Source organism: Xyrauchen texanus, chromosome 33, assembly GCF_025860055.1.
Source record: "Xyrauchen texanus isolate HMW12.3.18 chromosome 33, RBS_HiC_50CHRs, whole genome shotgun sequence".
NCBI classification, from domain to species: Eukaryota; Metazoa; Chordata; class Actinopteri; order Cypriniformes; family Catostomidae; genus Xyrauchen; species Xyrauchen texanus.
The window spans coordinates 28,309,612-28,334,415 of record NC_068308.1 but is presented as its reverse complement, the minus strand read 5'-3'; the positions used below and the strand labels follow the sequence as shown (position 1 = coordinate 28,334,415).

Below are 24,804 nucleotides of genomic sequence, written 5' to 3'. Positions count from 1 at the left end.
CTAAGTGCCCTGCTTTCCTTAGAGGCTGAAACACTATCTCTGTGAATGGCACATTCATCAGATTTTGTGTCCTTGTCTTCAGTCTTCTTACCTTATCCAGGTGCCCATCATGATCTATACAGTCCCCATCTATACATTTTCATTGATATGTTTGATCAGGAAAATCTTAAAGGGTCTTTGTGCACTTATTCCCCAGTGTGATGTTTTGGGGATTTGTGACCATGTGTCAGTTCATGGGTGATGACTTTGGTGTATGGTAGATATGGTAGATCATTATCAGACTGACTCGTGTGGTTCCGGAATTGCTTGTTTCCTGACCTACATTGCATTGTATCTATGTGATACAGGTTGGAGAGCTGTCCATACCACAAAGCAATGACATTGCTACCACATTTTGCTTTCCTGACCTAAAAATGAAAGTTATTTAATGATTTGCTCACCCTAATGATTTTTCAAACTTGGGCTGCACGATTATGACAAAAAACAAAAACAAAAATTCATTATTGATGATTAATTCCCTTGATATTGTAATTGTGATTAATGTTAATTAATAAAATAATAAACTAATTATTTTGGATGGATAACTTCATGCTATATTCTATCAGCTACACATCAAAAAACAAGCTAAGAAGTTTGTTTCTGAATTACTTTATTGCTGTCCTAAATGATCAAATTCATATTGGCCTGCTTAGAAGCATAAAAACTGTTATTAAAATATTTTGTAACACTCAGAAAGGGAGCAACAGGCTTGTCTTTGAATGGTTACAAAGCTCAACCGCTGGGCTACTCACATGAGTAGCCCTACATGGACTACTGTAACGCACACTTTTCACTGATTGCTCTTTTCCGTGCAATTACAATGAATGGGGACATGCATTAAATCTTTAAAGGATGTAAAAGCACCATAAAAGTATTTTAAATGTGTTCTATAGGACGTCTGCTTTATATTCCAAGTCTTCTGAAGCCTTTAATAGCTTTTTGTAAGGAACAGACTGAAATTTAAGTCTTTATACACGGATTATCTTGACATTCGCTCTAAATCTCCTTGACACATTCATGAGAGTAAATGAGAGAAGCGATTTCTGATTTTAGTGTTTACTTTAAGAGACTGCACACTACAGAAATGGAAAACATCAGCATATGATTTATCTGTCTTGAAATTTCCACCATACTGTCCTTTTCTTCAAGATAAAAATTTTGAAGACTGTGTACAGCTAAAGTAGTTTTGGTAATTAAGGTACTGGGACTGTTTTGGCTAAGCTAAATGAGACTGACCTCAATGACTCTGTGTCAATTTAAGAGACACTCTAGCACAGACAATGCACATAAGTTAACTCCTGATCACAGTCCACTGATCAGCATGTCTGCCTGGCAGAGGCAGTGCCAGCGAGGTATTGCATAACCTGGCATGTGTGTATATTTGAAGGCCATTTTAAAACTGCACAAAAAGTTATCTGGGTAGAGCCCAAACTTTTCAGAATGAGACTGCCACTGAGTTACCATCACACAAGCATGTCAAGAACTGAAACATTGGCTAGAGGGATTTTTATGCATTTTTGCTATGTGAAAATAAAAAGTCATAGAAGATATGTTAATGTTGTTGGCTAAAAGCTTAGAAAATGGTCTTCCCTTGAGAGGTTGGTCATTTAAAAGTCAATGTCTGGCAAGTACAGAGAGCTTTTGTACTCTCCTTTACAAAGCTATCACCAAAAGTCCTCACCAGACTGGCTGACCAAAGAAGCAAGGGGGGGTTGTGCCTACCTGCGGACATATAAAGCGGCTCTTGTGCTGACTTGAATGAACTCTGCTCTTAGGATTTAAGACCATTTACCTGCAGAAGAACCACAGAAGAACCATGCAAACCCTCTGAGACCTGAGCCAAACCCAAATTAATTATCCTGCATCGGTATTGTAGAAACGTTAATTAATTCAAATGTTATTGTACTTGTCTATGCAAAGTGTGATTTGTCTTAGAATATTAATATAATCATTAAACAGACCATAATTTATAAATAAATAGAAAAGTCAGCCATGAGTGAACTTATCATGTTTAAGATCTGCAAACCGTGCAATGCTTTGACCGCCTAGTTTAAGTAAATGTTTATACAGCTAAATGGAAATCAACCACAATGCTTTTTGTTCAGTGAAATGAAATGGCTGCTGTTGGTGTTATCCTCATTCTCCTCCCTATGACATGGGCCTGTGCCCCTCAAAAAGCTGGTAAATGTGAAATGAACATCACATTTTAAACATTTTCTATCATTGTTGATCAAAGGGCCATGTATTCGGTTTTGGCATGGTTTAATCAGCAAGATAATCCTAATATAGACCAATTTGTTGCAGACTATGTAATGGTGTCATGTTTTCCCAATGCCATCATTGCAAACGTGCCAGAGTGTCCATATGGATGGGAGATTGGTCAGTTATCCCTGGGCGGGGTGTGCTACTCTGGGATTAACACTCCAGGCTTCTATCGTTTCACCATCCCAGACCTCACTCCTAAGAATCACTCTTACTGTGGGACCTTGTCTGAGGTGAGGTATTTGATTAGTTTGATACTGTAGAGAGGTCATGGGTTAAAATCTGGTAAAATGTACAGTATACCTTGAAGTCACTTTGGATAAAAGCACCTGGCAAATGCATAAATGTCAATGAAAATCTAATACACTGTAAAACCCTGCAATTGTTACTTTAGGGAGCTACTTCTACCTGATGTAACCCCTAAAATTATTTTTGTAGGTCTAAACAAATGTATACAGGTTGATTCAGATTTGTTAAATGACATTTCTGACTTGAATAAAAGCAGATATATAGATGTTACACTGAAAAACATACTGGTTATATTTACTATATTTACTTTATTTACTTACTAGTAAAAATTGCTTGCAAGTTTTTGTACACAGTTTTTCTAAGTAAAACTCTATGAATTTGTTTAGCAAATAACCTAATTTGTTTAGCAAATTCAGTAACTTTTACTTACAAATATGATATACATGGTGCTTAAATAAATGTGGTAAAATGTAAGTAAACATCTTATTAGAACATGTCACATTTGGAATTTTGTATGTTTGATCATGTACCACATGTCATATGGAAGCCTCCCATAGGAAAACGTAATGCATGCAATAGTATGTATTCTCTGAGACAACATCACCCTGCATTACTGACAATAGAAACAAGATGTAGTGCTGCGGACGCAGACCTAAACACTTGGTGCACAAAACACCATGACAGTGACAATCAACAGATAATTTTTATGATTAACAATAGGCAATTCTGAGCAGAAAATGAACTTAAGACTGCACAAAAAAAATAAAAATAAATAAGTTACCAAATGTAACAACAAAACTAACAATAATTATGGTGTAAATAAAACAGTTAAACCATGCGAGCTCATTAATTATTCAAGCCCAATGCATGCTAGCAACACCAGCTTCAAAAAGTTAAGTAAAACTGACTTATTTGTTTTTATTTTGTTTATTATATTTATTCCACCACATGAAGCACATTTAATAGGTTACTTTCTTTTTTGAATGTTTACTGTTTTACCACACTGCAAAATACATGTTCTTAATCAGCATTTTATGTTTTCCGCTAAATTATTCTAACATACTAAAAAACTAAATAAATTTACTTGAGATGCAAAATTGCATACAAACATAAGACTTGTTTCCTAAAAATGTATCTTAGTGCTTATTTTTCCACAGGTTTTACAGCATAAGTGTAAACCTTAATACATTTTGGATTGGAGTTATGCTTTAAACAAGAAAAAACGAATTGCCAATGTGATAAGAAGAATAAACTTAATTCAATATACACTCACTGAGCACTTTATGAGGGACTGTTCGTAAAAAGGGCCCAATATATTCTTCTGCTGTTGTAGCCCATCTGCCTCGAGGTTTGCGTCTTGTACATTCTGAAAAGTTATTGTTCTCATCACAGTTGTACAGAGTGGTTATCTGAGTTACTGTAGCCTTTCTGACAGCTCGGATCAGTCTGGCCATTCTCTGTTGACCTCTCTCATCAACAAGGTAAACTCTAGAGAATGTAGTATATGAAAATCCCAGGAGGTCAGCAGTTATAGAAACACTGAAACCAGCCCAGCATTGCACTGCTGCCACACGATTGGCAGATTTGACAATCACATGAATAACAAGTAAATAACAAAAAAAAACAAGTGAGTGTATATTTTCTGAAAACAAGAAAATACTTTACTTCTAAAAATATGTCTTGATTTAATTTTTTTTTATTGTTTTAAGGAGGTTTAACTATTTTTACTTGAAAACAAGACAAAAAAGTGAAAAGAACATATTTTTTTGGCAGCGCAATTATAATTGGTAGCTCCATTTCTCTGAAATAGACAAATACAAAATTCAAACTATTACTAAAAAAATACATCTGTTTATGTTTTACCAATAGTATGTAGGAGGGAAAGATCCACGGTACATATTCTACAACTCAATAGTGTCCAATGACTCCTCGCTTACAGTGCGGAACCAGCCTGTCAACTACACATTCAGTTGCACCTATAAAGCGGCTTATCTGGTCAACAATGCCGTGTTCAGCCAAAGGTAGACCCTGTTACACTGATGCCAATTCCAGTAGAAGGAGATATTTTTGAGCCTATGCATTCTGACCATTGACTTGCAGCGTCTTTACTAAACCCTCTGCTTCTTCCAGAGTGGCAACAGTTTATGTCAACAATGGGAGTTTAGGTTCTTTTAAGTCTCAGTTGTCAATGAACGTGTTCACAGTGAGTATCTCAGCTTTCCTCAAAAGTGTATGTTGAAGAGATCAGTGATGAAGAATGTACAAAAGTACATTGCTTAAAATGAAATGTTTAAAATTAGTTTTGTTAAAAAAAATTGTGCCTATAAATTTCTTTACAAAACGACATTTTTAATTCATTACATTTTCTTTAATTGGATTTATTGAACTCGCTAGAGAAGGAAAAGCAGCCAGAATGAAGCTGCAACTAAATTTTGATTCATCATTGTGGTTTGTAGAACTCAAAGTTCCTGTATGCAAAAGATGCACCATATGTGATTGACACATCAGAGATCGGCTCTGAGGTGTTCATTGGCATTGAGGCAAAAGGACTCAGTAACAGGTGAATCATTTGAGTCATTTAAAAGAAAGGAATCTAAATCTCATGAAATACACAGATTCACATAGACAATATAAAAACTCTCTCCTTAATGTTAACAGGTTCAAAGTAGTGATAGCAAATTGCTGGGCAACACCTACACCTTACTCAACAGACAGGAAAAGGTGGACTTTAATTCTGAACAGGTAAGATTTTATTATTCCAATTTGTTCTATAATAGTTATTGATTCAAACAAATCAGGCTAGAATCTGTTTGTTTGTGTGATTCAATATTGCACAGTTGATTTCTGTGTGTTCCTGGTTCACAGTTGCTCTTTAGACAGCACAGTCACCATATTTGAAAATGCCAAAGACAGTCGGTCCATGTTCAAGTTCAATTCGTTCCGCTTCCAGCGGTTAGAGAAAGTATCCACTGTGTGGCTCCACTGTGAGGTCCAAGTTTGTGATGGGGAAAAGCTGTTCTGCCAGCCAGTGAGTATCAGAATAACCATTTAATGATGTAACAGTTTCATATAGATTACTGACCACCATTGAGACTCCTCTTAACTCTATTCAAGACTCCATGTTCATCAAGGAGTACTGAATTTGAACCTGACCCAAATGGAGGCATCCTGACCACGGAGTTTCAAGTCAAAGGTAGTTAGCATCTATGCTGCTGCATAATTCAATTAATAATTTTTTAAAAGCCTGACACCTTACTTTTCAATCTGACTGTTTTCAGCACAACATTCCTCAAGCTATATACATCTTGCAGGTAAGTATTTTCTTTTAATGTTGCAGTGCAGACAGATTAATGACTTTGATATATTCATATTTAGTTATAAATAGGCCACAGCTTTACTGTATTGTAACTGCTCATAAATTAATTCAAAAACATGGTAACACTTTATTTTGATGGTCCCAAGTAGATATTTAACTATATACTTCCTAATTATAAGTGACTTATGAACTGGCTTGCTATAGCTAATAAACAGTGTTTCAACAAACATTCAGTAGACTTTCAGTAGCCTGAATATAGATATCTATTAATTACCTACTTACATTATTGCTGAGAACATAAGTTCATTAAAAGGTAATTAATAAAGATCTATATACAGGCTACTGAAAGTCTACTGAATGTTTGTTGAAAAACTGTTTACTAGCTATAGCAAGTCAGTCGATAAGCTGTTGTTTTGCTGCTGTTTTACAGGCTATTGATAGTCTACTGAATGTTTGTTGAAACACTGTTTACTAGCTATAGCAAGTCAGTCGATAAGCTGTTATTTTGCTGCTGTTATACAGGCTATTGATAGTCTATGAATGTTTGTTGAAACACTGTTTACTAGCTATAGCAAGTCAGTCGATAAGCTGTTATTTTGCTGCTGTTATACAGGCTATTGATAGTCTACTGAATGTTTGTTGAAACACTGTTTACTAGCTATAGCAAGTCAGTCGATAAGCTGTTATTTTGATGCTGTTTAACAGGCTATTGATAGTCTATGAATGTTTGTTGAAACATTGTTTACTAGCTATAGAAAGCCAGTTCACAAGTCACTTATAGTCAGTTAAATATCTACTTGGGTCCATCAAAATAAAGTGTTACCAAAAACATTTTCAGAAGTTATTTGTAAAAACCTGCACAGTATCAACATTGATTTCATTGTATAAAACATAATAAAGCAGAGAGTCACTTCTGTTTGATATATGGTACTCAAGATTTTCTCTCTCACCCCTCTATTTCACAGGCCCATTTCTGTGTATGCTGTCCATAATGATATTGAATGAAATTTTAGGATACTTCAGTTTGTAATGAGACCAGATGTGGGTTGCTTGAAAATGCAATGAAACATACTTTTGCACTCATTCAATTACATACAATATACTTAAATATAGACACGAATGCATACACCTGCTCACAACCATACGTGTCTCAGGGAGTATATCATCACATTCCAATTAAACATGTTTTTTTCAGTTTTTACTTATTTAGTGTTCTTTACATGAATATTGGTAAAACAAGAAAATAGTTACTGAAGCATTTAGTATCATTTGTCAATCTTTAGCACAACAGAAATTGAGACCCATGCTTCTTGTTTTTATCTTGAATTATGTGTAAAATATTTGTAGTTATTAAATTACTATAAATAAATGTTTGTCTTGACATTTTATGTATTTTTCTTTTGTTTTTTAAATAATCATTATTATTGTTGCAATATCCAATAATATCCAATAGTTAATGTATGTAAAATAGAGTGGTGTCACTGTATTAGACTATATATCGGGTACAGTAAGAGTGTGCATTTCTGTCATTTTCACCATGCCTGGGGTCTGCTGGAGTGCTTTTCTTTCTTTCATCTCTCTATCATTTGTAGAGGCTGGTTTAATTTTCTCCTGTTTGGGCATTTAAGACATGACAGATATTACATCACGATTTTCTGTAAAGCTGCTTTGAAACAATGTGTATTGTGAAAAGCACTATACAATTAAAATTGACTTGACATGACAGGAAAGGACTGTCAGTATACACTAGTATATTGGGTATCAATGTATAGCACTTCCTGTTAATTAGCTTTGTGTCATGACTGAGGCCACATCTATAATGCAACCATTGTCATGCCCCCAACCTGTTTTTAATTAATTGTACTGTATATGCAATCATAGTTCTTTTTATTGTGATATCACAATCAAGTGAACATAGCCATTGGGGTGACTTTTATAATTTCACTACTTTGATTTGAGTAGATGTTGCCATTTGTGCCTAAAATGAACATGAAAAACTGGCAATTTATTAGGAAATATTCCAAATGATTCTTCATTTGTCTCTTTTTCTGATCAAAATATTTCTAACAAAACAATTATTTACACAAAACATAAAATCATAAATATAATTGGCTTAATGCTTACATGTGTTACTGATTTAGGACTTGCATCACAGTCCTGGCCAGTGGGAAGAAACTTGCATCCAGTTTTACTTTTCAACCAAAAGGTTTTCTGAGTTCCTTTTCCCTATAGATCACACAGTGGGGCCTTCAGAATCAAATGGCATTAGACAGTAGACACTGGTTTTACTGTATGTACTGTACATAGAAAGAGTAGCATTGAACAAACCTTGATTTCAATATTGCCCCTCTCCTCCAGTTCAAAATTTCCAGTCTTCTTGAGAATATCAGCAGTACTCTGTGATACATGGATTTTCAGTGCTGAAATAAAGCAAGAATCAACTTCTCAGAATGAATAACCCAAAGTATTACAATAGGTTTTGCTTTTAAGGGTTAAACAGAGTCAACCTCTAAGCAGTCCTTACGAAGACTGTTGCTCTCCATCCTGGAAGCTGTGTTCACTGTATCTCCAAACAAACAGTATCGTGGCATTGTACAACCCACAACCCCAGCAACCACTGGGCCTTACATGCAAAGCAGAGATTATTATTATAACCTTATTTTCTAAGGGGTTGGGTTAGTATCTTTCAGAGATATACAGTTAATGTCAATTATAGAATATAGTACACATACCAGAATTTATCCCAATTCGTAGGGCCAGTTTCTCATTAGGCAAATGCGTAATTCTAAACCTTTTGATGTCAGAGAGAAAGTGGAGGGCCATAGTAGAGATCTCCTCTGCATGAAGAGTACCATTACTGATAGGCAGCCCACTGGCCACCATATATGCATCCCCAATTGTCTCCACCTATTGAAGAAATGAAACCAAAAAATTAAGAAAAGTCAAAGTAAAGTGAGTGAACTGGACATAGCAAAACTTGTTTATGTTGTTCTTTCAAAGTATCTCTGATGTATATCAAGATGACTATTGCTTATTTTACCTTGTAGACATCATATAGCTTGATTATCTCATCAAACAGGCTGTAGAGGTCATTGAGGAGGGTGACCACCTGCAGAGCCGAGCTAATGGAGCACATATTAGTAAAACCCACAATGTCCGAGAAAAAGATGGTCACCATGTCATAACTTCTGGGCTCCACTGTTTTCCCAGCCATTAGCTGCTCAGCAATATACCTGTAAGAACACACTCATGTCATTGAAAAGTTATAGTATGCATGTGAATTGTAGAAAAAATAATTGTATTATTTTTGCTGAGGTTCAATGATAATGTTAGTATATTCTATTTTTTGGCACCAAAACATATATAATCATTTTCCACACTGTCTGTGGTCATCTGTCTGAAACACTCGGTTTTGGTCTAAGCGCCCCATCTAAACTTTAATGTTAATGCCCACTGTTTAGATTGGCTAACAGCGTGCAGCCCCTCAATTAAAGCCATATTTGAAACACAGTTGGAAGAGAATGAACAAGCTCCACAGCAATATAAAACTAAATTTCAGGATTTACACATAACACACATCCAACACATCCGAATGTAAACTGTTCACTCAAGCACAGCATCACCATGAACTATCAACTGGTTCACAAGTAATCCATGCTGGAATGTGCTGAATAAACATACAATCCACCCTGAAATACGTTGAAGATACGTTAACATCAAAATGGTTAAAGACGTCCGTCAAGTGCATGTTTACATACACCAACAATTAAAAAATAGAGCAGATGTGCGAAAGAGACATCCAGGACGTGTTTGTGCTGAAAACAACAAGATGCAGTGCAGTTAAATGTAACAGAATGGAGTCTCCTTTTCAGAGTTGTTCCTTAACACAGCACATGACAACAGTCAAAGACATCTGTCTAGTGCATGTTTATAAACAAAATGTATTCAAAATAATCCAAATGGGTCCTCTTTGGTGTTCAAGTATAGTTAGTAGGCCACACTAGGCCTGTCTGTCCTGCTCTCTCTCTATATACGAACTGAGCACCATTGGGCTTGAGCACAACGACTATGAGGTATGTTGTAAATACAAATGAGCAATATCTCGTGATGTCACAAAACACACAGATTTTAAAAGCTTTTAACTATAAAAGCTCTTTTTAGACTGTGGAGGGAGTTTTGAATTCTGAAACTTACAGTATGTTTTTACAGTACAGTTAGCTCTTATATGTCTAAATATCAAGGAGAATTAGATTCTCCATTTCATGACCCCCTTTTTAAAACTTTTTATCAACATAAAAATGTTTGCTTTAATTTAATATAGATGTATAAGCTAAAATGTATATCTTCCACTTGGTCCTACAGTGTGACCTAAGAGTACAAATATTCTGTGTAGTCTCTGATATGACCTCATCAAAGCTGCAAACAGAATAATTATAAAATATATTGATTTTTAATTTTATTTAAATGGAATTTAACACATGAATGCAGGACATACAAAATTCCATGTAAACTGTATAACTAAACTATATGGGACCACAACCCTATTATATTGTTGATACTAGCTTAATTATTATTAAAACTGTGTATTGTTCACATAAGGGTAAAGCTTGAAATGTCTTCATTAAATAGCTTTTAAACTTTATATATGGTGTCTTTATCTATTATAGCACTTGATACAATGTACTTATTATGTACATATGTGCTGTTGCATTGTACTTACGTATAAAGTACCAGAATTTAACTAGATTTGTTGTTACACTGTTATCATTACCTCTAACCTTAACCCAACTCTTACCCTAAAACCTAACTCTAACCCCTAACCCCAACTATAACTCTAACCCTACCCCTGAACCTACCCGTACCTCAACCTCACTATCAGCAAATGTGAATCCTTTGATAATTTTGCAGAACAAAATGTAGTATGTAACATTGTATGTATTTTTATGTATTTTAAAGTTAGTACATTGTAGTTGACATGTAAAGTTAGTACATTGTAGTAATGACACCTAATATGAAGTGTGACCAAATTTTTCTTTTGCCGGTGGGTAGAAAATACTGAAAACACATGAACAAAATATCACTGTTGCAATGACACTCTCACTCAATGTAATGTTTACTTGGGCAGCATGCTAGAGAGGAGCTTATCTGCTCTGATCTTTTCTGCTGTGAGCTGATTGGTTCTCTCCCCGACTACTTCTTCCAGATGATTGGCATATTTCTCAAGTTTGCTCACCATGTTGTCCAGGATGTTGGCATGGCTGGAAATTGATAACACAGCCCAGAGTAAATCAAAGTTAATTGAACATGTATGAATAGACAGGTATACTCAAAGCATGTTGGAGTTATTATCTTGAGTCTGCACCTTTCAGGGCTGGCCTCCCGCAGACGTCTCCTGATACTGCTGAATGGGGGTCTGTGGTCTGGGTTCTCACTCCAGCAGGCCTTCAGCAAAGGGATCAGACGTTCATCACAGATATCCACAGACAGTGTTGGTCTGAGGGGCTCCTCTGTCATAGGGGTTCTTAACTGCTTGATAATCTCTGATGAACATAATAAAGCACATATTTGGTAAGGCCATACTCAGTCCAGTTGCCTAAATAAAAATGTGTAGAACTGGAAATATTATAAACCTCTGGGTTGCAATGGTACCAATAACAGTGATATATTTCAACACAAGCAGGTTTTTTTGCAGTACCATACTTTTTCAAATGTGAATCAAGTGTCCAAATGCTTTTTGGGGCCACAGTATCTCACATTTATGACATCATACAAGTACAAACATTACCTTTTGGTTCTAGATGAATGTCATGGTACGGACCCACCTCCGTACTGTACATCAGATCTCGCATAATTATGGAAAAGCTAAAGACATCTCCTTTCTGCGTGCCATTGAAAGAGTAGTAGACTTCTCTCAAAAGCTCTGGAGCAGTCCAGTACATCTCTTCATACTTTGGATTCTCCATTGGTATCAGTCTGTATTTTGTGCCATGTTTGAACTCCCACAGGCCAAAGCCAGAGAGCTTGATCTGCAGCCTGCTGTCCACAAGACATGTACTGGGCCTCAGATTTCCATGAGACTTCATACTGCTGTTATGTATGTACTCCATACCCTTCAGAGAACACAACCCAATAAAACACCTTACAATGGTAGAAAGGTATATATATATATATATATTTGCCAATGGGGTTAGAAAAATAACCATAATTTCCAGTAAAACAAGTCTTGTTTTCTTACATGATTTTGCTTCTCAATTTAATTTGCCTTGTTTTAAAGGGATAGTTCACTTAAAAATGAAATTTCTCTTATTATTTACTCACCCCCATACCATCCCAGATTTCTTCTCATGAACACAAACAAAGATATTTAGAAGAATATCTCTTCTATACCATGCAATGCAAGTGAATATTGGCCAAAAAGTTTTTAAAGGCAGCATAAAAGTTATCAACGTGACTCCAGTGGTAACAGCCATGTCTTTAGAAGTGATATAAGTGTGGGTGAGAAACAGATCAATATTTAAGTCCTTTTCTACTATAAATTCTCCTCCTAGCTCAATAGATGGCTATATGCTCAAAGAACATGAATCGGCAAAAACAAAAGTAGAAGAATGTGAAAGTGGAGATTTATGGTAAAAAAGGCCTTAAATATTGATCTGTTTCTCACCCACACCATCCACTGATGTTTTATGGATTACTTTTATGCTGCCTTGTACTTTTTTCTTAAAAATCTTCATTTGTGTTCAGCAGAAGAAAATAAGTGACACAAGTCTGGGATGGCATGAGTGTGAGTAAATGATGAAATAATTTTCATTTTTGGGTGAACTATCCCTTTAAGGAAGTTTAGATATTTTTACTGGAAATCAAGACAAAAATACAGATTTTGCAGAGTAGTGCAATGAATGGCAAACATACTTACATTAACAATGTCATAGGCAAAGCACAATTTGAACATCGGGTCCAGCTCAATTTCACTGTTCCCCAGAACATCCTGATGTTTTAAAGGCAGAATAACAGATAGAATGAGCTGATGGACTTTGAACTTGAATAAGTATAACAATTTATACAAATTTCAATCATATTCCCAATTAAAGAGTCCTAATTAAGAGTAGACACTCACCTTCAAGCTTCCTTTCTTGCAGTACTGCATGACAATGCAAACATTTGGCAGCTCAATACACACACCGAAAAACTGTACAAGGTTCTCATGTTTAATCTCTCTCATCTACAAGAGGAACAATCAGATGAATTTACACTCTAAGTGTTGGACTATGACTCAACATCTAGTTGCCATGTTTATGTAACTTGAAACTCTGAAAAATTTACCAAATTGAACTCTGCGATGACTGATGGTTTCTTGGTGTCAGTGAGAATTTGATTTTTCAAATACTTTATGCCCACCTTATTTCCCTGCAACATGAGGAAAGTGAGTGTGTAAGGTTTAATAATTGCTGAGTTTTTTGTGCATTATGTTCTAAAAGTTATCTGAAAGGTAACCCTCTGGTTGCCTAAAGTCTTGCAAGAGTTGCATGCGATGTTCACATAATGTTTATTTTGTTTATTTGGAGTCCCACAGAAATCCTACACCTAGCCCTACCCATAAACCTAAACCTTAACCTAACTTTAACCCTACCCTTAAATCTTACCCTAACGTTACCAGCAGAGAATCAGACTCTCGTGAGACTTTTGCCACTTGAGGGTTCCCTTCTAGACACAGCACGTTCTATATTCAGTACATTTTTGCTAGGGCTGCCAAGCGTCAAATGCACGTAAAAATGACCTTTAACAAGTAAATAAACTGGCCAGTAACTTTATTAGGAATGGCAACATTATATGGTTTAAATCAAATTCATATCAAAGACACAAATACTGTTCACTAAAGAAAACATCTGTCGTGACTTGTGCATTGGCTAAGAGCATTTACTGCCATTACATATTTACCAACATAAGTTTATCTAGAATGCCTTCAGTGTTATTATTTTCTCTCTCTCCAGAGATTCATGTGGCAATCCATCCTTGCATTTAGACGGCAAAGCAAAACAGCAAATTAATTGATTTATCCTGGGACAAAATATATCAAGTTAAAATAAAATTACAGTTCTGTGCCTAGTAAGAAATATTAATGGCCGGTACATTTCTCAATTCACAAGCCTTTGGCAGGTATGGCAATTTCAGTAAATTTTAGGTTGACCATTAACACTGTTTACACATGCACCTGATATAGACCAGTGGTGGTGTAGATGGTTTCTTTGCAACTTCCTCTCAGACTACAGCTGTTTGAGGATAAAATAGACTGAGAGCCTTCACTTCCACATTTGCTTGGTGTTGTGCTAACAGATAGTGTTTGCGTTCCCTGTAAAACACACATTATTACTACATAGCTACTATCACTTTTCATTATTTTCATCTGGGTGTTCTATTTCTAGATGTTATATCTTTTTATATAGTACTGGGAGTGTGTATGGACACATCAGAGTTAATCTTACTTTGGGCTCTCTGAGGATAGATATGTCATTGTAGTTTATGAGCCACCAGTTGGATTTATCCAGACGGGTTTGTAGACGAATCTTCTGTAAGGTCAGAAAAGTGACCAAGACCACTGCTGCCACTCCAAACATAGGCAAAGCCACCAACAGAACCAGTAGAGATGCCTCTGAAATATCATGCACAGACATAACAGGACCATTTGTTACATGTGAATAGAAATTTAAAGTAAAAGTATTATAATACACACAAAATGGTTAAGCAGGTCACGCAAAATATGCTTCATGTGGTAACATTTAAATTAATTGGTTGCGAGATCATGCTCGATTAAGTCAAAAATCGGATTCATGACTGAAGCCGCTTGAATTCAGTAAGTTACACATACAGGTAACAGTTACAAAATTGTAATTAATTGAGCTTAATTTTCATCAAAAATGTATTCAAGTCAAAAATATTAATCAAAATCACTGTATCAATCTGACAACATTAGACAACGCCAACAAAACTAATTTTAAATGTTCACTCAATATTTTTTTAGCATTTAAAAAGTTTCAAATTAAATTAAGACTCCAATCATTTCAGTAACCTAATCTTATTAAAGCTGTTTTATTCAATATGTCCCCTCATGGGGGCTGCCATGTTAGGATCAAATGACCAGACCAGCCAAATACTACTTAATTCATCTCAGTAGCCACCCTGATTTGGACACTCATTCATAGATTAAATGAAGGCAGAGGGTATTCGCACTAAATGCAAATAGCATTAGATGCCATTTGCACTCCAGTGCAAATAGTGGCAGATTCTCTTACACCCGTTTAAATATTAACATACAGAATAGTGGCATCACTGCAGCAATTTATTGTGTTTATTTGGAGTCCCACTAACACCCTACACCAACCCCTAGCCCTAACCCTACCTTACAAAAATTAACCATGATTTTACTACAGTACCCATAGTATCACCATGGTATTTTTCAAGTAAGATCATAGTAATCACAAAATTAAACAAGGTTACTCTTAACTCCTATTAACAACATGTTACTGTAGTAACACCATGGTTAGTACTTCAGAAATATATAGTTTCCACCAAAACAAATGGTTACTACAATATTACTACGGTAAAACCATGGTTAATTTTATCCAGATCAAATCCTTCTCTCAACTCCCTGACCTCCACTGTGACCAAATCACTGTGAGGAATCTCTTTTATTTATTACTATAAATAGTATTATAGGACATATTAAGAGTGGAGAAAAAGTGGGAAACATGGGAAAAAGTATGTCAAGATGTGGGATTCAACCCGGATCTCCAGCATGACAATACATACACATACCATCATTACACCCAGAGCAACTACAGCTGCACATGGGGGCGCAATTTGTCATAAAATCCTGTGTTTCCACCTGACTATTGGAGTGCAAATAGTAACTTAGTTATCTCTTTATCCACTAAATGTCTAACCCGTTAACCAGATTGATGTCTCTACCCCATCGCGAAAGATTCAAATATGCACACTCTCCTTTGATCAGCAGTTGACCCCTAATAAATCTGTCGTGGCTGTCTTGAGTTTGGTCTAAGATCTGGTGGGCAGAGTTAGAGTAAATAGCCTCTGCTAACAAGATGGGCTGTTTGCACTTAGTGTAAATAGACACTCCATTAATGGAATCATGGCTGACTATTGTGTTTGAATGAAGCCGCATCCATACCACTAGGGGTGTCATTGTCAAGTCCAAGATGACAAATTAAAAAACAAATACTGAGTGCACCTTTAAGGGTAAGATCAGGTAGAAATAGATCCTTAAGGTAACAATTGCATGAAGCCACTTCTTCTTTTTTTTTTTTTACAGTGTAGTATAATAAAGAAATATACATAATAGTGCAATATTAAAAGTAGTATAGATAGTATTTACCATTTTCTAACCATTCACAGAGCTCATTGTTGAAGCCACATGTTGGATTATCTGGTGGAGGTTTTCCAGTTGGCCAAACCACAGTAGAAAACCATGATGTGGGTCTTAAAAAAAAACCAAAAAGAATATGTTATTTCATATAAATGCATTTGAAGGTTTAGTTATGAATATCAGCAATATTTTGGTTTTACTTGATCATTTTTGTATGGCTGTCAAAGTCCAAAACAGGGACAAATTTTATGACATCTTCCGTTTGCTGTAGGTCATACACTGAATAGTCCAAGTTCCTCTCGCCATATTCATCAAAGTGAACCAGACCAGAAGCCCCTGTTTAAAAAGCAAGATAATATTTGTGATATACAATGAATGCAGTTTGACAAAAATAAGAGTATGAGCAAACTTGCATGTGCATTGAAAATTACCATAAAACCTAATGCTGGTCCTATCCCTGAGCTTCTGCAAAATTTCTCGTCCATGATGGATGTCTTTCCCATTTTTAAAGGCTTCATTTAGACCCATTGCATAAAGTAGGACAGCGTCGTGTAAATAGACAGCATAGGAGCTTACCTACAACATCAAATACAAAATCTGAGATAAATTAAAGGGATGCTGAAAAAATTATATATAAAAAAGCATTATTTCCCCACAAAAATATTTTCACCTCTTTTTCTGAGGACAGGTTGCTGTAAAAAGGGGCCCCTTTCAACCTCTCATGAGCCTGCTGGAAGAAGTCATTGTACTCAAACCCTTCATATGACTTCTGGGCGAGCACAAACACCATGTCAAATGCATTACACATCGTTTGATTTCTTTCACTTACAGAAGACTTCCACAGATTATCCTAACCAGAGCAAAAGAGTGAGATTAGGTATCTATTTAGGCTAAAGAGATCCACCCTTTCTCCCTTGTAGGTGGAGAAATACTCTTTTGAGTAATTAAAACAATTAAATAATTGAACTGAATTAACAACTATGAAAATGAACATAATTTGTGTGTATGTCTTGACACTGTGCTTTCATTTTCAATACATGGCAATACAGACTTATCCTGGATTTGAGAGACTAGACTTGAGAGGACCATTATCTTTATTTCAAATATAAATTCAAACCCATATCTACAAATACAATTCAATATGTATTAATACAAATTTCATCTTTTTCATGACAAGTGTGAAAACATATTTAAAATTAATTTGTTTGTTCATTGTAAACATTATGAAAATATGTTACTCTATGCTGTAGTTCTTTTAAAAGTATTGTCGTAATCCAGTTAAACCAGAAATTCACCTGGTGAAATTCTGTTACAGCTAATTTTTGTTCAGTACAGTTCAGTACCGGCACACTCACTTTGCCACTGACCTCAAACTGTTGAACGAGAAGGAAAACATACTCTCCATTCATCAGGCCCTGTCTCTGAGCTTCCATCATCAGAGCTGTGGAGTCTTCAGCATTAGAGAGCACAACCACCACTACAATGCACAGAATTACCAACAACATGTTATAACCTCAGAGAAATAATCAGGGAAACTCAAAGCCACTACAGCTCTTAAAGGAATAGTTCACCCAAAAATGAAAATTCTCCCATTTAACCACCCTCATGCCATCCCAGATATGAATGACTTTCTTTCTTCTGCAGAACACAAACGAAGATTATCTCAGCTCTGTTGGTCTACATAATGTGAGTGAATGGGTACTAAATTTTTAAGCTTAAAAAGCACATAAAGGCAGTATGTTTTTTTTTTAAAGACTCCAGAAGTTAAATCTATATCTTCAGAAGCGCTATGATAACCGTGCGTGAGAAACACATCAATATTGAAGTTTTACTATCAAATTTCAAATTTTTCTTCTTTTTTTTTTGGTGATATCGCCACCTACTGGTTGGGGTTGGTCAAAGGTGGAGATTTATAATAAAAATAAAAAGGGGTTCGACGTTAGATTAGGTGTCTTTAAGTACTATGTACTTAAGCATTTGCTGCAATGTACTTATTATATACATATAGTACTTTTTGTTGCATTGTACTTACATTTAACGTACCTGTATTTAATAACATTTGTAGTTACACTTTTAACCTCAACTCTAACCCTAAACCTAATCCAACCTTACCCTAAGTAGCAGCAAATGTGAATCTTGTGAGAATTTTGTATAACAACATGTAGCTACACAGTAAATACATTGGGTTGTATGTATTTTAATGTTAGAACATAATAGATAAAGACATCTAATTTAAAGTGTAACCAAGAAAGGACTTTAATGTTGATCTGTTTCTTACCCACACCAATCATATTGATCGGATTAGTCAAATTAATTATGTTTATGTTACCTTTTTTTAAATTTTGGAGCTGCAAAGATTTGGAACCCATTCATTTGGATTGTGAGGATTGACAAAGCTGAGATATTCTTTTAAAATCTTTGTTTTGTTCAGCAGAAGAAAGGAAGTCATACACATCTGGGATGGCATGACAGTGAGTAAATGATGGGAGAAAATTCATTTTTGGGTGAACTATCCCTTTAATTGTAAACAAACGAAAAATATCAAACATCAAATTCATAATCAAAAGGGTGTCTAGCCAGCACTACACTTGAATTATGAGTTAATTACACTGAAAGTTTACCTTACGATGATATTACGTTATATTAGGTACTTTGCAGGTTAAATTCACTACATTTTATGTAATTTAAAGTTTCCGTTTGTGATTTCTGCACCATTAGTGCCACCAAACGGAATTGTTTGTTTTGTGCATCCAGGTTGTTACTTTTATGTTGTATTATTTACCCCGCCCCCCCCGCGCACCCCCCCCCCCCAAAAAAAGCACCCCCCGTTTTCCATTGGTCGAACAATCAGGTTGTCCAATCTCAAACTTATGACATTGGTTGAGTAAACGTTGCTGTGTAGGGCTGGTTGAGACCTCAAATAAACAATTTTTGATAGCGCCACAGTCACATTATCTTGGAAATTAATCTACAAATGGCTTACTTATAGTTCTCTCTCTCTGCATATTAATCTGTGATAGCAGAAAGTATTTTTAAATTGAAGAATTGTCACACTTCACCTTTAAGAGTAACAGACCATGAGGGCATAAGGGGAAGATATTATTGTAATCTTATAAGTTTTGATAACTGAGGTGTAAATTCCACCCAGATATTATAAGAGCTGAAAGATAAGGACCACTAATTGCTTACCTCTCGTAACCTTAGAAATGAGTTGTACATTTCTGCGTATCAATTCTGGGTCACTGGTATCAAACTTAATGCCTGCTGTCACTGTTATTCTGGCCTTCAGTTGCTGCTCCACAGATTTCCAAAGAGCATCAACGCTGTCCCATGTGTTTGTGTCTGAACCGCCTCCGATCATACCAACATATTTCCAACCAAAGAAATCAAGTGTTTTAATCAAGACTTCTCCAACCCTTGTAAGTGGAGGTACAATTTTTATATAGGTGTCATACACCAGAATATCATCCATTTTTGGTGTCTGGCCTACAAAGCCAAACATTGGAATGTTCCATATGGATGCAATTAGCCCTGTGACCTAGCAGATATGAGGAAATATGCCATAAACATGTTTAGAATGTATTATGGGACTTTTAACATCACATTATTATTAATTTAGTAACGTCTTTTGTATCCAAAGCAACTTAAAGACAGTATGTTGTTTCTACAGGAACAAACCCCTGGAGCAACTTTGGGTCAATTATATTGCTTTAAGACCCCTTGAAATAAAAATCTTGTGTATTTTTTAAGGTTGACAAAACTTTAGAAAAACTTTTAGAAGATTATACTGTATGCATTTAAAATATACCGTATTTTTATTACAGGAAGACTCATGTTATACATCACAAAGTTTTTTCCCCTTAAAGGGAAAGTTCACCCAAAAATTTATATTCTCTCATCATTTATTCACCCTCAGACCTCATGCCACCACTATTGGTACTATTGGTCCTTACAATGGAAGTGAATGGTGACCAGAACTTTGAAGCTCCAAAAATTACATAAAGGCCACATTAAAGTAACCCAGTAATACAGTGGTTTAATCCATATCTTCAGAAATAATATGATAGGTATGGGTGAGTAACAGATCAATATTTAAGTACTTTTTATTTTTAACCATAAATCTCCATTCTTACTTTCACTTTCAAGGCTTTTATGTGTTTTTTGGAATTTCAAAGTCTGGTCACCATTCACTTACATTGTAAGGACCAACAGAGCTGAGATATTCTTCTAAAAATAATTGTGTTCTGCAGAAGAAAGGAATTCATACTCATCTGGGGTGGCATGTGGGTTAGTGCATGCTGAGACAATGTACATTTTTGGGTGAACTATCCCAGCCATTAATATCACTTACATAGTGCTGTGACATTAAATATGATTGTTTAAGCCTATTGGCTAATTCAAAAAAAGGAACAAGCCCTTCAATATGTCCCTCCCAAATTTCCTTTTTCAATAGAAAAATTCAATACATCAGCAGAGAATAGAAAACTGCACAAGTCTAGTGCTTTCAGGGGGTCTTATAGGGGGAAATAGTGGTGGATTATACATTGCACCTTGTAGGGTTAAAACCTGTTTAAAAGTCTAGTTTAATGTTGTCTACAAAGTACACAACCACAAGTACAATATGTTTTATATATATAAATAGACATAATTTCCCTGTATCAAAAAGTCTAAATAAGACACTTACTTCAGCCTCCTGAGGACAGGGCGGTCCAAATAGCGCTGAGACATTTTGGTCCATCACTTGTTCCATAAAAGCACGAAGGGAAATCTTTGCATTACAGTCTGTGTCTGTATACACAAAATGAAAGGTGAAATTTCCACTGAGAGATGGATTTGTGTTGATCTTGTCTATGGCTATCTGCATGGCAGAGCCCAACCTAAGCACACTGAATGGGTAGGAAATATTCAAAGGAGCTTGGAGCCCAATAGTGATCTTAAACTGGGTTGTTGCACTGTTGCAAACAACAGAGTTTGGAAGAGTTGAAAAAACAACAAAAATCAGCACCCACAATTGTGTGGGTCCACATGCTTCTGAATCAAATTCACCTCTCATTCTACCTGCACAAACCTCAGTCACATTGATCAGCTTTCAGAAATACAGGGAGCTTTAAATGGACTCTGTCTTCCCAGGGGAAATTAATTCTAATCAAGGATTTCTCTTGAGAAAGATCACTTACAGTAGCACCTATTTTAGGTCAATTTTCACGCAGTTTCGCATGTACATTTGAAATACAGGTGCATTGGTGTCTTTCACCTTATTAACATATTTTTGCAATTAATATTTTTTCTTGTCTAAGTTTTCCAATAATTAAATGTTTTTATTTTTGGTATAATACAAGTTGCCTCATTTTTTTCCATGAATAATTAGTAAAAGCTTATATAGATTTAGACTGAATGCACACAAATAGTGTTTTCTGCTAATTCATTCCATATTGAGATGGGATCTTTGATTAAAACAACCAAATTAAAAACCAGGAATTTGTTTAACCATACATATTTTGTATAATATGTTTACAGTTAGCAACTTAGATTAAAAGTCAGGATACACTATTGCCCAGTTAGCTTTTTTGAAAAAAGAAGGTGTATGCATCGTATAAGTGAGCAATCACATAGTACAGGGTGTTTTCCTCATTTCCCTCTTGATGATTGAGAAAGGTGAGGGTTTTTGCTTTCAAAGCATTTCTATGTGTTTATCTTTGAATTTGAGAGCGTGTATATGTCATTTCAACTTTGACCTAAATTGCAATTCATTAGACGAGAGTGAAGCCTTGACGGCTTCCATTCCTTTCATTTTGTTGTCTATTATCAGCACAGATTACAAAATCCAAAGGTGCTTCGATCTTATCTTTCATTACAGTGAAATGTCAAAGTTGTACTGGGCCTGTACTGTAAGAAAACAGTGTGTTCATAAGGTCATGTTGTGTCATGCTTGGGTGAAAGGTGTTAGTAGGAAGTGTGATATGGCTGGCCCGGTGCAGCCATATAACACAAGGGTTTTAGGGTCCCAGTGAGGTCCCTGGGGGCCACTTTAACCTGCAAACTTGTAAATGATGGATTGAATCAGCAATAAAATGTCACTGCAAACCACAAGAGAAAAATATCATCATACTGTTTACCTGCATATGTAAGTGGAACCAGCTATTTAACTCATCTTCTGGTGAGCGGCATTTCTGCGGATGGAAACGCCTTAATGTTATTGAGAGAGAACAACGGAGAATGGCCAGACTGGTTTGAGCTGACAGAAAGACTACGGTAACTAAGATAACCACTCTGTACAATTGTATTGAGCAGAATGGCATCTCAGAATGCACAACATGTCAAACCTTGAGGCGGATGGGCTAAAACAGCAGAAGACCATGTCGGCCACTTTATCAGGGCCATAGTGTTCCTAATAAGGATCTCAGTGAGTGTATATGAGAGCTTGTACAATACAAAAACAGAACAGGTAGCTGCAGCCATTTTTGGATAATTTAGTTTTTAGAAAGGAGTGTCCTAGTGCACTACCACTGATAGGAGGTGTATAAACCTGAAAACAATATTTTTACCTGACCTATGCAACTTTCAACCATAATGTCACACTGACCAGCAAAGGCATATCTCATAGTCCACCTGGTGGCACTGTCTAATCTCACAACTGCATTTCCACTTTGCACAGGACAATTGTGTAGGCTTTAAAGTCTCATAATGCTTCAGCAACACATGTTTGCTGACAAGAATTTACTACGGACATGATTATGTTTTTTTTCTCAGTGATTGGTATTATCAGGGAACAGATAGCAGCAATTGGTTCAAAGGTCACTCATGTGCTGTGAGCTGTTTTATTGGATCTGCGACCATGCCACCCTCCTCAGTCCTTCTGTTCCTTGCAGACCTGTGCAAGGTACTCTCTTTCAGGTCTTTTGCCTCCAGCTCCATTACCTAACTGACACAGCAGACTCCTGCAGTTTACCCAGGTACTAGACTGTTAAAAACCTTAATCTTTAATTGTTGTATTACATGATATGCGTATAGCGATGTAACTGTCAGTTGAACAGTTAAATGATGATTTTGCTGTACTGACATAGCATTTATGGTGTCATACATTTTAAACCAAAAGCAACAAATGAATAGGAAATTATAAAAAAATAATAATAATCTGAAGCCAGGACTTGAAGGGATGTTTTACATTTTACTAAATTTTCTTTATGCATGCAAAAATAGGTTTTGGATCCTTAGAGCATTTGGATTCATAAATCATCCATGAAATAACTTCTGCTGTTACATTGGTAAAGAAAGCTGGTAGTGAAACCTTTATTAGAATTATCTTGTGAGGGTCATTTCAGTCAGATGGCAATGCTCTAAACAATAAAATTACACTGGAAAGAGTTACAAAACAATTGCCGAAGACTTTGGTCAGCATAAACCCATGGCTAGGCAGATAATGTGCAGACTGAGGAAATCCAATAGCATTTGTACTTTTCTTAAGAGTGGTTGTTCAACTAAAATGACCATATGTGTGTATAATATTGGAGATCATGGAGAATCCTGGAGGAACAGAAAAGACTCTGCAGGCAGGGCCGTAACCACAGTATACATTGAGGGGGACAAGTCCCATCCAATTTTAACTTATAGTGGCCCATTTGGCCCGTTTCGCGGCCGACCCACTGGCCCGCTCGGTTCTCCCGATGGCCAGTCCGAACCTGATCGGCCCCAAAGTGCGTCGGCCCACTGGGAAAATGCCCGATAGGCCAGATTACCAGATCAGCCCTGATCGTAGTTGCGCAAGGGGTGATCTGTGAAAAGTGTGTACGTTGGAAGAGTGTGTGCATTGTGGAAGTCAGGAACAGATTCGTAGAATCCTCCATTGAAGCTTAGTGAGATGCAGAACAACGGCCAGCAGAGAAGAGCGAACTTAACTCCCGACATGTGGGCTGAGATGAGGTATCCTCCCTGGAAGACCAGCTGACATGACGCAATACTGGAGGTCAACCACACAACATGCAGGCAACCAACTGATACAGGAGATGGGACCAACTAGGCAGAGATAGTGAGGTTAGTACTCAACATTAAATGACAATCTAGCCAAAATACTGAGAACACGCCATGTTTAAGGAGGGAGTGAATTTGGGAAGAACAGGTGTTGCTTGGCATGCTAATCAGTGACATGATCAGCGTCCCCTGGGAACAATCAGTGTTCAAATGGAAACGCCAGTCATGCATGCTGGCCGTGCCTGCGAGACACGAGAGAGAGAAAATTACAAAACCTACAAAACTAAACAACAAACTTACTGGAGCCGAGACAGTACCACCCCAAGGGGCACCTCTTGGTGTCCCTGGCAGAATTACCTTGCCGGATGTGAACCTGATCTATGAGGGCGCTGTCCAGGATGTCCCAACCCAGGACCCAACATCTCTACTCAGGTCCATAACCCTCCCAGTCAACCAGGTTTTGGAACCCTCTGCCCCTCCGTCTGATATCAAACATTCTCCTGACTGTGTATGCCGGAGAGTCATCAACAAGGTGGGAACAGAACATAAAACAGGTTTGATTTTGGAGATGTGGAATACGCTTAAGATAAGG

The 24,804-nt window shown here is 36.4% G+C and overlaps 2 protein-coding genes across 2 annotated transcripts; one reads left to right on the top strand and one right to left on the bottom strand.

Annotated features, from left to right (window-relative positions):
- The first annotated feature begins 1,814 nt into the window (after positions 1 to 1,814).
- tectb (tectorin beta) lies at positions 1,815 to 6,896 on the top strand. Its single transcript, XM_052102670.1, has 11 exons — positions 1,815 to 1,906; positions 2,145 to 2,220; positions 2,344 to 2,534; positions 4,420 to 4,571; positions 4,681 to 4,753; positions 5,007 to 5,110; positions 5,209 to 5,292; positions 5,416 to 5,578; positions 5,665 to 5,743; positions 5,829 to 5,861; positions 6,832 to 6,896. The coding sequence occupies exons 2-11, from the start codon at positions 2,154 to 2,156 to the stop codon at positions 6,894 to 6,896; spliced, it is 1,011 nt and encodes a 336-aa protein (XP_051958630.1). The 5' UTR covers positions 1,815 to 1,906; positions 2,145 to 2,153.
- A 235-nt stretch (positions 6,897 to 7,131) lies between these two features.
- Positions 7,132 to 23,159, bottom strand: LOC127626693 (guanylate cyclase 2G-like). The gene is made up of 22 exons (XM_052102669.1): positions 23,116 to 23,159; positions 20,929 to 21,196; positions 19,434 to 19,782; positions 17,612 to 17,721; positions 16,915 to 17,094; positions 16,676 to 16,820; positions 16,445 to 16,580; positions 16,254 to 16,357; positions 14,347 to 14,513; positions 14,076 to 14,213; positions 13,187 to 13,270; positions 12,981 to 13,085; positions 12,780 to 12,851; positions 11,652 to 11,976; positions 11,229 to 11,406; positions 10,984 to 11,124; positions 8,907 to 9,099; positions 8,599 to 8,773; positions 8,391 to 8,489; positions 8,195 to 8,286; positions 7,991 to 8,092; positions 7,132 to 7,143 (listed from the first exon to the last, which is right to left on the bottom strand). Exons 1-22 carry the CDS (start codon positions 23,157 to 23,159, stop codon positions 7,132 to 7,134), a joined length of 3,219 nt encoding a protein of 1,072 aa, XP_051958629.1.
- Positions 23,160 to 24,804: the final 1,645 nt, after the last annotated feature.